The sequence below is a fragment of the Vulpes vulpes genome, chromosome 2, assembly GCF_048418805.1.
Source record: "Vulpes vulpes isolate BD-2025 chromosome 2, VulVul3, whole genome shotgun sequence".
Taxonomy (NCBI): domain Eukaryota; kingdom Metazoa; phylum Chordata; class Mammalia; order Carnivora; family Canidae; genus Vulpes; species Vulpes vulpes.
The window spans coordinates 50752941-50766274 of record NC_132781.1 but is presented as its reverse complement, the minus strand read 5'-3'; the positions used below and the strand labels follow the sequence as shown (position 1 = coordinate 50766274).

General features: G+C 60.3%; 1 protein-coding gene across 4 annotated transcripts in view; it reads right to left on the bottom strand.

The window, feature by feature from the left end:
- Nucleotides 1-2109: 2109 nt before the first annotated feature.
- The window catches only part of COL5A1 (collagen type V alpha 1 chain), a 152474-nt gene continuing 141249 nt past the window's right edge, over nt 2110-13334 (bottom strand). For all 4 annotated transcript variants that reach the window (XR_011999792.1, XM_072748241.1, XM_072748240.1 and 1 more), the window contains exons 65-66: nt 11248-11481; nt 2110-4489 (exon numbers count right to left, since the gene is read on the bottom strand). Coding sequence is in view for 3 of the 4 variants with exons in the window: in XM_072748241.1 (XP_072604342.1) it covers nt 4343-4489; nt 11248-11481 (381 nt within the window). In the remaining variant the exon portion in view is untranslated. The remainder of the gene's footprint in view (nt 4490-11247; nt 11482-13334) is intronic.

Sequence of the window (13334 nt, the reverse complement as noted above, 5' to 3'; positions counted from 1 at the left end):
CCTGCCCTGATGCCATCCGGCGAGGCTGGCGCTGTCTCCACAGGACACCTGTCACAGAGGGGAACCAGCGTCCTCCCCCCTGGACATGAGCCAGCAGCCCGGGCCCACAGCGCCCACACATGCGGCCGCCCCTCTCCCTCGGGGTTGACCGCAGCAGCCATCAGGTCCATTGGCTTTGAGGAGGCCCCACTGCACATCGTTGTGTCCTGCGTCTTCAACGGGGCCATCACAGTCCATGCTGGGGTTTAAGAGAAGGATGTGCTGCTCGTACAGGCGAAGGCTGAGCCGAGCCTGGCATGTCCCTCAGTGCATCTCAGAGTCAACGCTGATCCCGAAGAAGGGCTGTGTCCTCCAGCCCCGGAAGGCCTGGGTCCTCCCTGGCTCCTTCCAGAGCCCATCTCTTCCTGTAGAACCTTCCAGGGCGGCAAGGGTGGCCAGCCAGGCCACTGTCCTTCCAGTTTTGACATCTCCCCTAGGGAAGAACCTGCCCGCCAGCTGCCATGGGGGGCAAATGACAGAAAAAGTGTTTTGTCCTGGCAATGGGGCCCTTCCACCCAGACGACAGTCCAGGCTGCACGCCTGCGTCAGCCACACTGCGGTTTCCCAGGCGGAGTTTCTGGCTTTCGGGGACAATTCCATCAAGCTCAGGATGGCTAGGGGGTCTTGGGCTCCAGCAGGCAGCCAGTCACCTGACGCCCTGGGTCGGATTCAGCAGGTCTGCAGCCGGGCCTGAGAACTCACACTTCCACCAATGGGATGATGCGGGTGCTGCTGGTCCCCGGACGCCACGTTGAAAACCACCGGTCTGGGTTTTGGCGCAGCAACAAACGGTCCTCTTGCTTAACACAACAGAAATGTTTCTCACTCTGTTGCTGATGGATCCCAGGTAGGCCAAGGACCCACCTCCGGGTCTGCTGGGACACGGCTGTCCCGGGGAACAAGGCCAGTGACACACAACAGGAAGCCCCAACTGCAGACCCCAGAGCCAGGGTCAGACGCCGAATGAGCCAACAGCCCACCCGGCTCCAAGGAGCCGAGAAGTGCGATCCCCACATGCAGTTGGACAGCAGAATGGGGAGGCTTGGGGACGTGCCTGGGCCCAGGAGGAGGGTGAGGGCTGCATGCTGCCCAGGCCTGGATGCCCAGGAGCAGGGGACGCCCCCAAAGTTGGCGCCTGCTCACATCCTGCAGGCCCCCCAGGGAGCGGCTCTGTCCCCTGTCCTTCTTCTGCCCTGTCCTGGAGGGCAATGGGCACCCCCTTTCTCAGCCCCCTGTGGCCCCTGGCTTCACACAGTGGTTCAAGGCCGGAGGAGGCCCCTTCATCCTTAAGAAGGTAGCCAATCGAGGCACCTTCAGCCCAGAGCGTGATCCTGGGGTCCTGGGATCGAGTCCCACATCGGGGTCCCTGCAGGGAGCCTGCTTCTCCTCTGCCTGTGTCTCTGCCTCTCTCTCTGTGTCACTTATCAATAAATAAAAAATTTTAAAAAAGAAGACAGCCAATCGGAGAAGGACAAACATTATATGGTCTCATTCATTTGAGGAATATAAAAAATAGTGAAAGGGAATAAAGGGGAAAGGAGAAAAAATGAGTGGGAAATATCAGAAAGGGAGACAGAACATGAGAGACTCCTAACTCTGGGAAACGAACTAGGGGTGGTGGAAGGGGAGGTGGGCAGAGGCTGGGGGTGACTGGGTGACGGGCATTGAGGGGGGCACTTGACGGGATGAGCACTGGGTGTTATTCTATATGTTAGCAAGTTGAACACCAATAAAAAATAAATTTATATATAAAAAAAGAAGACAGCCAATCGCATCTGCGTACGGTGGAAACAGTAAACTGTATTTATTAAGAAGCTCTTACAAGCACTTTCCCATCACACGGTTTTCAAATATTTTAAAATGCCCCTTTCTGGGCATTACAGTTAAAACTTCGGAACAGATCTATGGGGTTTTTAGGCAACAGGCAGGTGTCACCTGACATTGTATTTTAAAGATCCCAATGCCCCAGGACCCTTCCCGTGGGTTTTCCATGTATCATTTTCCCCTTTACATCAATATGTGTCCAGTTATAGAGAGAAGGAAGGACAAGAATCACACCAGGATAACATCTGCAAATATAAGAAGTAATTTTTATTGCAATATACCATAGCGAAGTGGTCTGGGGAGAACGGGACACATTTGACTTCAGTACAAATGACAACAGTTTTGAAGGGGCCAGAGGGTGAGGAAGACAGCGTGACGGGGGCCTCAGGAGGGACGAGGAAGCAAAACGGAATCACATGACCTAGACAACACCCACAGGGCACCACGTGGCAGCCCTCGGATATGGCTTTGCTTTGGAAGAGACAAATGTGAGAGTCATTGGCGCATGCCGGCATCCTGGGCTCCAAAGAACCTCCGAGCCAGACTTTTCTTTGGTGACAGCAAGATTCAATTTCCACGGGAACGCGGGCAATCCTAGCAGGTGGTTCCGTGATGCCCAAGGTGGGGGCAAGGCTCTGCTGCGGTCTCCCAGGCGGGGCGGGCGGGCGGGCGGGCAGGTGGGCAGACGACAGCACCGGAACGGTCACAGCTCCTCCCGAGGGGGCCGAGCAGGGCCCGCGGTCCTCACCTGCTCCTCCCGTCACGGAAGGAAAGGGCATTGCTCGAGGGCAGCTTTTCACAGTGAAGGGGTTGCCTTTCCTCGCAGGCCCCTCGGGTCCTCCGCCCACGGCAGGCAGCCCCCTGCCCTCGCTCACGAAGCCCCGCCAGCCCCGAGCTCTCCGGAGCGGCGGAGGCCCGCGGCCCAGGACGCCAGCAGCTGGAACTCCGGGTTGCTCGTGTGGGGAGGCGGCCCACAGAGTTGATTGCACGACTCCCCGTCGGCTGAGGCCCCCGGGCAAAGGCAGCCCAGCTGGGACGGCACACGCGGCTTCAGCTCAGTTCTTGGAACAAACACAGAAATTAGCACCAGACATTCGGCAAACCGGATGCGTACGACCTGCTCATCGTCACGCCGCGGACACTGTGGGCAGCATCTTTTATAGCGCGCGTGTGTTTTCAAATCACAGAGGCACAACCCAATCCTGGAAACGGGCCTGGCCACCCTCTGGGAGCACTGGGACACGTGGGCCCCACGGGAAGGGAGGCGGTGAGCGAGCGTCCGCCCGTCCACCCTCCCGTCCTCAGCAGGTCCCCACCGCACCGGGGAGGCAGAGGCGGGGACCAAGAGAGGCGGGAGGCCGCACGGCCAGGTCACCCCAGTGTCCCCTTTGCAAGGAGATCTTAAAACAGATAGCACCACAAAGGAGAAGTGTAAAAGTAAGCACCAATTTTCATTTAATTATCATCTACAGAAAGTGTGGTTTCCCTGCCCTGGATACTCTCCCATCAGGCTCTGCGGGTAGAAAAACGGGAAAAGGAAGCAATTAAAATTAATTTATGCCTGTGATTTAATCTAAGTGCATGTAGGAAAGGCAAAGCATCAAGTTCTCTTTTTTTTTTTCCTCTCCATTAAAAAAAAAATCCAAAGCTAATCAAAAAATTGTCTGAAAAGGGGCCCGGGCACCCTGGGCTCCGCTGTTGCCACGGCAGTGTGCACTCCTGCCGCCCCCGGGCGAACCTCCACCTTATTGCACGTCCCTGGCCAGGTGGGGCACGGAGCTGCTCCTTCCTCACCAGAACTGGACACCCACCCTTCACCCCACTATCTCAGCAGGACTGAAGCCGGGCTGACATGCGTGATTGAAAGTCGGGGACACTGAACACTTAGGACAATACAATACAAATATTTACTTAAAACTCACAAAAACAAAAGCACCTTTAATCCATTGGAAAGGCACATGCAGAATGACACTGGGCCTGTGAATGGATCATGTAGTTGAAAACAGAGGCTCTGGCAGGGTGGGGATGACCTTTTTACAAGGTTTGCCTCCGAACATTTTTTTGATGGTCAGGGGAAATACGCATCTTCAAGTTGAATTAAAAAAAAAAAAAAAACGTGATCTCCAAATACTGCAGCCCCACGCCCGGCCTGGTGACCTCCCCACGCAGGCGATGGATCGGCCAGCTGGGCGGCCAGAAATGCGGCCCCGTCCCCGCCCGAGTGGCGCATGGTGGGGACAGATGGGGCTGACAAAGCAGTGGGGCCCGGTGGCTGTGGGCCGTCTAGGTCATGTGATTCGGCTCCGGGGTTGGGGAGTCGGCTCTTTCCCTTCGCTCTCTGTGGGTTTGGGGTCTGGCCCGGCGCGGAGCCAGGCGCAGACGAGGTCGGGGGAGGGACGAGGGGCCTTCACTGTCCAGGACGCCCGCAGACGGCGCGCTGAGGTCACGAGGTTGCTCTTGGGGGCCGGGCTCACAGCTCCTAGCCCAGGAAGCAAGCCGGCCCCACTTCAAATCCAAATTTCTGTGATGCTTCACCGAAATCGTTGAACATAATATCCACGATGGGCACTTGTTCCACCTTGGGCGTGTCGATCTCCAGAACAGTCTTCTGATACCCTTTCTTCGTCTGGGAAGCAGAGGAGAGGCACACGTGGGTAAAAGGGGGACGGGGGTACCTCTGGGGTTTGAGTCACACCCACCACACCCACCCCGGTTCCTGGGTTCCCGTGTGCACGCTCCACCAGCTGCAGAGAAAGTGGGTTTGCGCCGTGTCTGGGCAGGAGGAGGGAGGAAATGTGCTAGATCAGGGCAGGCAGCGCCCCCGCACCGCAGCCCATGACATCCCATTTAATCCGTGCACAGTTCCGGCCCAGCTAGGACACTCCAAGGTGCCCCCGCCAGGACCAGCTACAGGAAATGCCGCTCCCCTGGGATACCCGGATCCTGGCTGCTCCACGTTCAAAATGAGGACTTCGGAGACGGTAAGAGCTCATGGCCAGCCCTGCCCTTGGCGATCACATGCAGGAGGGTGAGGACAGGGGGGAACCTTACCCACTACCTGGTCTTGAGGAGTTCTGGGTAAACTGAGGCACAGAGGGCCAGGGACAGTGCAGGGAGGGAGCAGCGTGCTACACTGAGTCCCCTGCAGCTCAGGTGAGCATCTCGGGTCATCCCCAGCTCAACTCCGGGTCAGGCTGCAAGCCCCACCTTGCTAATTAGGAGAGTGAGCCCTACAAAGGGGACAGAACTTCCTCAGGAGAGGCATCTCCGCTCCCCTGCCCACCACCTGTCCCAGAGCACAGGGTGCAGAGGTGCAGGGTTGTCCCGGACCGAGGAGCCACCCAAGCTCAGCTCTGAGCCTGCAGGACCCTTCCATGCAAGGCTAAAGGGGCACCATCCTCTAACCAACACCCCCTGGCAAGGGTCCCAGGGGCCGCCGTGCTCCCTGCAGACCAGCACGGGCACCCCAAGCAGCTGTGTCTACCTCGCACCCAGCAGAGTCGCACTCTCAGGGCCTGTGGCCCTGGAGAGGGTCTCCCTGCACTGTCCACATCCTGAAAGAGGAGCGCAGACTCTGGGGGCCTTAGTTCCCCCTGAAGAACGGGGCTGGGGTGCCGGGATCCGTGTGTGGCGCATGGGTAGCCACGGGAAGCTGAGTGGCTACTAGGTGGTTTCCACTCTGCGGGTGGCCGTGGGCACAATGGCCCAGCTTGTGCTACCCCTGTCACTCCTCTGGGGGGCCCATGTGGCCAGAACTGAGCAGCACCCCCAACCCCAGGCCAGCCCTCCCTGGATAGCAGCCCACAGCCACATAGCACAGTGTCAGCCACCCCACCATCCAGGGGTTGATGTCCTGTACACAATGTGAGGGCGTCTGGAGGCGGGACCTCTGGGAGGGGACTGGGTGATGTGGATGGAGCCCATGACTGGTGCCTGACAGTCAGTGACTGGAAAGCTAGCTGCTCTCTCCAGCGCAAGAATTCAACTGTGGGCAGCCCCCCCAAGCAGGCTGAACCCGCCTATGCCAGCACCCGACCTCAGCCTTCCAGCCTCCAGAGCCGTAGGAAGCCTGTGGCTGCCATGGACGAGCTGTCAGTCTGGGGCATTTTGTTACACAGCCTGAGGCTGATGGGGACACTCTGGGCCACAGCCACCTGGTTGAGCCACTCCCAAGTTCCTGAGCCGACCCTCAGGAACAGTCAGGCCACACGCATTGTGGCTTCCAGTGCTCGGTGTGTGACAAGCGCTAGGTAGCCAACTGTCTCTGTGGCTGTTTTCCGCAGCACAGACTGCCGCGTGGTGGAAGAGACCCTCATGTCCAGCGCATCCAGCAGGCCTGCCACACAGAAGCCCCCGGTGGCCGAGCACTGGCGCGCAGCCGCCTCATGACTTCCCTGAGTGCCACACCTTCTTGGAAATTCCTTATCCCGGAGACATCTGTCCCTGCCACATCCCCGCCACATCCTCATCATGTTCCTGCCACATCCCCACCACGTCCCTGCCTTAACCTCATCCTGCCTGCAGCTGGGTCTGGCTGCAATTATTTTAAAGCTGGGAACAGCGCTTCACAGCCACTACGAGGTCCCCTGGGGCTTGTCAGCACTGTGAGCTCTGGTCCACCCCAGAGACGGCATTGCTCTAGGTCCACACAGTCTGCCTCTCAGACAATCGTGACACGGGACACTGCCCTAAAGGACTGCTCAGGGACGACCGGGAACTCGGGGCCATGAATGCTGGCACTTTCGGACAACGTGGCAGGGGCCCAGCTGCACCCTCGTGCTGACTGGAAGGGGTGGCCTCACGCCTCCCCCGTCCAGACCGGCGCCTACCTCCACCCGCCTAGGCTCTGCCCCTGTGGCCTCCGTCTTCACTGCTGGCCGCCACATAGCAGGGGACCAGAGCGATGGCTGCCCTGGAGGCCGTCAGGGCCACTGGAAGGCAGGGGCTGCCAGGGGACCCGAGCCACCTTGGCTGCAGGGCTGCCCCTTCCTCCCACAGGGGGCCCACAAACCAGCCTCTGTGGGACATCTGCCTCTCTTCCTCCCCCCAAGGGGTGGCGGCGCTTGCTGAGTGGCCAGGACAGTCCCCCTGGATATATGGGGCCCCGCAGCTGCAATCACCAGAGCATGTAGAGAGGGCATGTGGCAGCAGGCTGCCCTGTCATTCCTGAGGCATAAATAACCATTACAGGGATCCCCGGGTGGCTCAGCGGTTGAGCGTCTGCCTCCAGCTCAGGTCATGATCCTGGGGTCCCAGGATCAAGTCCCGCATCAGGCTCCCCGCAGGGAGCCTCCTTCTCCCTCTGCCTGTGTCTCTGCCTCTCTCTGTGTGTCTCTCATGAGTAAATAAATAAATCTTTATAACTAACTAACTGACCATTACGGGCCAGCAGTGGCCCCCCAAGGGCACCCAAACAACAGGATTTATGTGGCACAGCTCCTCGGGCCCTCTTCCAGGTGATTTGTGTCTGTGCACAGGGCTGGGCCCCGCTCGGAGGCCCCTCGGGGGGTGCACACAGCCACAGTACTTCTGCGGGAACCCTTGGGGCAACAGGGGGGCCAAGGGTCAAGGCGGGCGTCTCTACCGCCAGCATGCATGTGGGTGGCCTATGGGGTCGCAGGGTCTCCTGAATGCTTACATGGGAGGGGTGGGGCTTTACAGCCCCAGCTGAACTTCTGGGGGGCATGGGGTTCACCAATCACAACTCCCCAGGAGTGCCCCCCATGTGTCCCCACAACGCGGGCCCCCCTGCTCTGCCGGGCCCAGCCCCAACTTCCCGCTCCTGCTTGCACGGCCAACATTCTCCATCAGCAGGACTTGCTCCTCAGCGACACCATCTCTCCCCCTTTTCAGAGACAAACTCTTTTCTTTCCAGAAGCAAAACCTCCTGAGGAGGGAGCGGCCACTCCTCCTGGCCTCGCATCCAGTGTCCCATGATCGTAGGTCTCCCAATGGCCCCAGAGATGCCCGGAGGGCCGTCGAAGAGCTCAGAAACGACTGCTGTCCACTCCCTGGAGGCACCGCGGTCAGGGGGGCAGCGCAGGTGCACGGTTGGTTGTTTTCTGAAGGACAGGGTCATGGCTTGGATCACAACCACGTTGGGTGGTGGGTCTGGGCCAGGCTCCGAAGCTTCTCAGACCCCACAGTGGAGAAGGAGGAGCTGCGTCCTTCCAGCTCTGGGCAAGGGGGAGCCATGGGGCTCCCCTTGAATCTTTCTCCTTTGGGTAGGAGGCAGCGCCCCCAGGCGGGGGGCAGGGGGCATGCGGCAACGCCTGAGGGCAATTTCGGGTTGTGGCAGCTAAGTAGGGTACTAGCATCCAGAGGGTCGAGGCCACAGATGCTGCTCAACATCCTACAAGGCACAGGATGTCCCCAGCCCAACCCCATGCACCCCAAAGATTCAGCCAGCCCCAAAGGCTGAGCAACTCTAGTATGGAACCAGGTCCCCTCTGCATGACATAAGGGGCAGAAGCAAGAAAGAGAGGTAGGAATTACAGCAAGAAGATTTTAGCTCAATTCCCAGAAGAGTTTCCAAACACTGAGACTTTGTGGCCATGGTCTGGGCTGCCCCAGGTGGGAGCAAGCTCCCTGTCAATGGAGGCATTCAAGGTGCAGCTATGCCAGAAATGGACGATGGTGGAAAGGGGACAGGAATTAGGAGATCCCTTTGACCATAGCCTAAGGGCCTTGGGCAGCTCACTGGACCCCTCCTGACCTCAGATTTCGCTTCTGCACAATAAAGAGAAGCCCCAATCAGCAGCTCTTGCCCAGAGGCTGGAGTGATCCTAGTGGCGTTTGGTGCGTGGAGGCCACATGCTGCCAGCACGGCCACATCACCAGAAGACATGGCCAGAGAAGGGAGGCCATTTGCTCTTGGGTTAAGGGAGATGGGAGCTTGACCTTGTACTGACGTGTCTGCAGAGCCAGGAGGGCGGGCTCTGAGTTAGATGCCATTGCCAGGAACTTCGGGGGCTCTGGGACGTGCTGTTGGGAACTTTGGGGGCTCTGGGACGTGCTGCTGGGAACTTCGGAACTCCGGGATGTGCTGTTAGGAACTTCAGGGGCTCCGGGATGTGCCATTGGGAACTTCAGGGACTCCAGGTTGTGCTGTTGGGAACTTCAGGGGCTCCGGGTTGTGCTGCCAGGAACTTCGGGGGCTCTGGGATATGCTATTGGGAACTTCGGTGTCTCCAGGATGTGCTGTTAGTAATTTCAGGGGCTCCAGATGTGGACAGGGAATGTCCAGAAAAAGAGGGATGGGGCACCAGAGCAGTGCCTATCTGAGCTGGAGCAGGGAGCTGGGGTGGCCTGCCCTTTCCCCGCGATTCCTGGCACCCCTTGTGGGAAATGTTCCCCTCTCCTGGGAACCCGTGAGCCCCGTCACCAGGTGTGACCACAGGTGGCACGTCCTGGCCCCACCAGGGCACTTCCTCCCCCTTCTGCTCCAATCTGAGCCCTGTCCTGAGGTCCTGCCTCACCCCAAAGACACTCCTATCTCCACCTTCACTGCCTCCCTCCCCATAGCCTGGGCTGTGCAGTCGGAAATAGTCACAGAGCTGATTCTTCTGGGGCTTCTACCAGGCTGAACACAATTGCGAGCTCTTCTGAGGTGAGAAGAGATGCACTCCTAGAACAGTCTCATGGAGCAGGTGCTATTACCGTTCCCCCACGTAAGCGGCAGAGGCATGGGGATAATTTTACTTGCTAGCTCACAACCTTCTCAAAGCAGCGTGAGGTGCGCATCGGGAGCCCGAGCAGATGCAGGTGGCACCCCCCACCTCACTTCCCAGGGTGTTTCTGGATTCCTTCCCAGAGGGTGGGACTCCTCTGCTTTAAACAGGGATGGGTTCCACACATTCCGCAGTCAGACCAAAGGACTGACCCACACATACCCAGGGTGTGCAGGAGCAAGGAGGAGAGGAGGGTGTCCCGGGATGGGGAGGACTGGGTACATCCAGGATGAGAAGGAACAGAGGTTCCCCGGGGCCGGAGGTGGCAGCCCAGGTGCTGGCCCCAGCCAGGGCAGATGTAGGCAGTGAGCTGGGGTCCTGCTCTCAGCAGCCACCCAGCAGCTCCACACAGTCACTTTCCTGCTGGACCCCGATGCCCCACGGAGCTGTCCCTGACCTTCTGGCCTGGCCCGGACAGCCCTGGGCCTCAACAGGGGACAGTAGGGAAAACTCACATTCTGAGCATGCTGTGATAGGCCAGGGAGGGTGGGGGGCGGGGAGTGGGTGGAACGTGTGGCAGGGAGCGCTGACCCAGAGGCAAGAGTGCAGGCTTCTTGCAGCTCAGTGCTGGGGATGCCTCTCCCTGGCCTGGAACACACCATGCCCACCCCCGACCTGTGCCCTGGTGGCTCTGTTCCCAACATGGGGTGGAAGGCAACTGGTGGCACAGCTGGGCCAACTAGAAGAAGCTCAGGTTCTAGTTCCCAACAGAACTAGAAGAAGCTTCCACCCGGAAGTCTGCTGGATGGACCCTGTCTGCAGCTGGCGCTGGGATGGCCTGGCCATGAGGTGAGCCTTCCACAGAAGAGCATCACGTGCTGGCCTGGTGGGAGGCCCTGCACACGGAGCCAGCCCTGTCCCCATGGGGGCTGGCCTGGGCACCTCGGGCAGGGGCTCTAAAGGACAGAGGGACCGGCGCTGGGATGCAACAGAGACTCACAGAGACGATGCCTCCTGGCAACCTCCACCCTCCAGTGGCCCCCAAACACCTCGCAAGACATAAGGACACAGCCCAGACCCACCTTGGGAGATACCAGGCCCCGAGGGGCAGTCCCCAAGAGCTGACCCTTGGGGGGGAACCCAGGGGCTGACCCTCAGGGGGCACCCAGGAGCCGACCCTCGGGGAAGACCCAGTAGCTGACCCTCGGGGGGAACCCAGGAGCTGACCCTCAGGGGGGACCTAGGCCTTACTCTGGGAGGCCACAGCTGGGGTGCAGAGGATAGCAAGCATCCCAGGGCCCGGGCCCGAAGAGCAAATGCAACCCCAGCACTGCCTGGCTGTATGGGCCGAGCAGGCCTCCCATCAGGCCTGCGAGCAGAACTGCCCCTCCCGGCAGGTGGATGGGGCCCAGGTATGACCTCGTGTGGCCAGGGTACATGGGGAGCCGAGGCCAGCCCTGAACCTGCGGAGCACTGCCCAGCCCAGCGTACGCCCAGGACCAGAACCCGCCTGCATCCTGGCTGTTCCTGGGGAGAGTCCTAAGGACAGAGTCTCTAATTCCAGGCCGGACTGCAACAGGTGCCACGACAGCCCGACAGGGCCACAGACCCGGCTCCAGGCCCTTCCTGTCAGGTGCCCGTGTCCCCCTGCGCTCTCACTGCCCCACACGCCGCGCAGGCTCCCCCCGCCCCCGGGCCGCCATGTGTCACTCACAGCACAGCCATCCACCAGGGCGCGGATGTAGGGGCTGTTGTCATAGGACATCTCCTCGTCGTTGGAGCCCAGGAAGCGCATGGCCTTGTCGTAGCTGCCCGTGGCGGCGTCCTGCCAGGCTACCGACTGGTAGCAGTTGTAGGTGATGTTCTGGTTGGCAGAGGCACTCAGCAGCCGCAGGAAGGTCATCTGGACCACACCCACAGGGTTGCCCTCGGCATCCACGTAGGAGAGCTGGGGGGACAAGCGGGGTGCTCAGCACTGAGGGGCCAGGGCTCCACTCATGGCCCAGCTTTTGCAACCTTGGTCCACGTACTGTCTCCTCCAGAGTGTGAGCCACCCTGGAAACGTGCTGCACACGCAGCGCCCCCAAGGCCAGAATGCACTGGCTCGCTCGAGGGCTCCCTGGAACAGAGCGAAACATACTTCATTTCTTCTAGAGACCTCCCTTCTGGCCTGGCTGGTCACATGCCTCCTCTTGCAGGAAGCCTGCCCGGGTTAGGTGTCCTTCCCCACCTTAGCCTGGCTGTCTGCTTTCCCTACTGGGCTGTAAGGCCCTCCACACCAGCTCTGGCCTGCAGCCCTCCCCAGACGGGAAGTACCCTGGGGGCAGAGACGTGGCATATAGTTCCCATCACTGTGCCTGGAGATCCACCAAAGGAAGGCGCCCATGAGATGATGATAATAGATGAAAACCATCTTCTGGATGCCAAGGATGCACTAGGCCCTGGCCAGGGAGCCATGAAAACCACAGATGGAGAGGGCAGGGGGGTCTTGGGGGTAACTCAGCCAACTGGCAGGGAGGCACGGGGTACCTGGCCGACCCGGTGGCAAGAGGGTCCTGAGCCATTTGGCCAAGAGCCAGAGGGAGGGCTAGGGTGACCGGGCACCCTCCTAGAGTCACAGGGTGACACTCGGGATAGGCCTTCCCGGCCCGGGGGTTGGGGCTCCCCATTGCCCACACCAAGAGGAGGCAGCCAGGGGCACTCTGGGGACATGACCCTCCCTGAGAAGACTCGCTGACAGCAGGCCCAGGCCTGGGTGCCAGGGAAAGATGACGCACCCATTCTCAAGAGCCTTCTCCAGCATCACCAGCCCACCCCCAACATGGGCGGCTGAGCTCGGCGGGGTGTCCCACACCTCAGGGTCTGCATCGTTCTGAGCAGCTGGACACAGCCCAGGCACTTGGGTGCCTCCCTGGCCCCCAGATGGGGCTCGACCCCCTCCCCTGCCAGGCAGCACCCTGCAGGGCCCCCCGTAGGAGGCAGAGGGCTCGGGCGGTTTCTGAGCATCAGCAGGAGGAGCAGATGTCAGGGTCCGAGGCCACGTTCCAAGGCTGGCCCTTCCCCAGCCCACAAGGCCCATGCCAGACACACGAGAGAGCACCGAGGTCCCCGCTGCCCGCTGGCTCACACACGTATGTGGAACTAGAGAGTGTGGAGAACGGGGGCCCCAGCTGGCAACCCTGCCCGTCCCCACTAGGGCCCGGAGGGAGGGCCACTCCAGCTCTGCACACAGTGACCAAATACCTCACAGTCCGACCCTGAGGATGGAAACCCAATACCAACCGCAGTCCAGGCCATCAGGTGCTCCTTCTGGGAGGACACTCGACTTGGGGAAGCATGCATGCACAGGGGCCGGCCAGCGAGCAGTGCGGGACACAGAAGGACCTAAACGCCCAGTGCTGAGCCCCGGGACCCCACTGTCCCGTGGGAGAGGGGCTCTGCAGGACTGTCTTCATGGGCCGCGGCCAGAGCAGCCAGGTCCACAGAGGGAGCCTGTTTCTTCTGCGTCTATGTCCTGTCCACTAGGACAGCCAGAGAGAGCTGGAAATCCAGCAGGATGAGAACCTGAAGGGGAAACTGTCTCCTCCTGGGGCCATCCCTTCGCCTTCACCTCCATCTAAAGTCTGAGATGGGACAAGTGACAGGAGGTGGGCTCCCTAGGTCTGGGAAGAACGTGGGTGTTCTGAGTGAGGTGCTGGGGTTAGGCCCCAAGGGGCGCCGGGGGGTGCACCTGTCCTGGGTGCCCTGCTCCCTGGGCTGCCCCATGCTGAGCGGGGTCCGAGGCAGGTCCTTCTGCGTGCC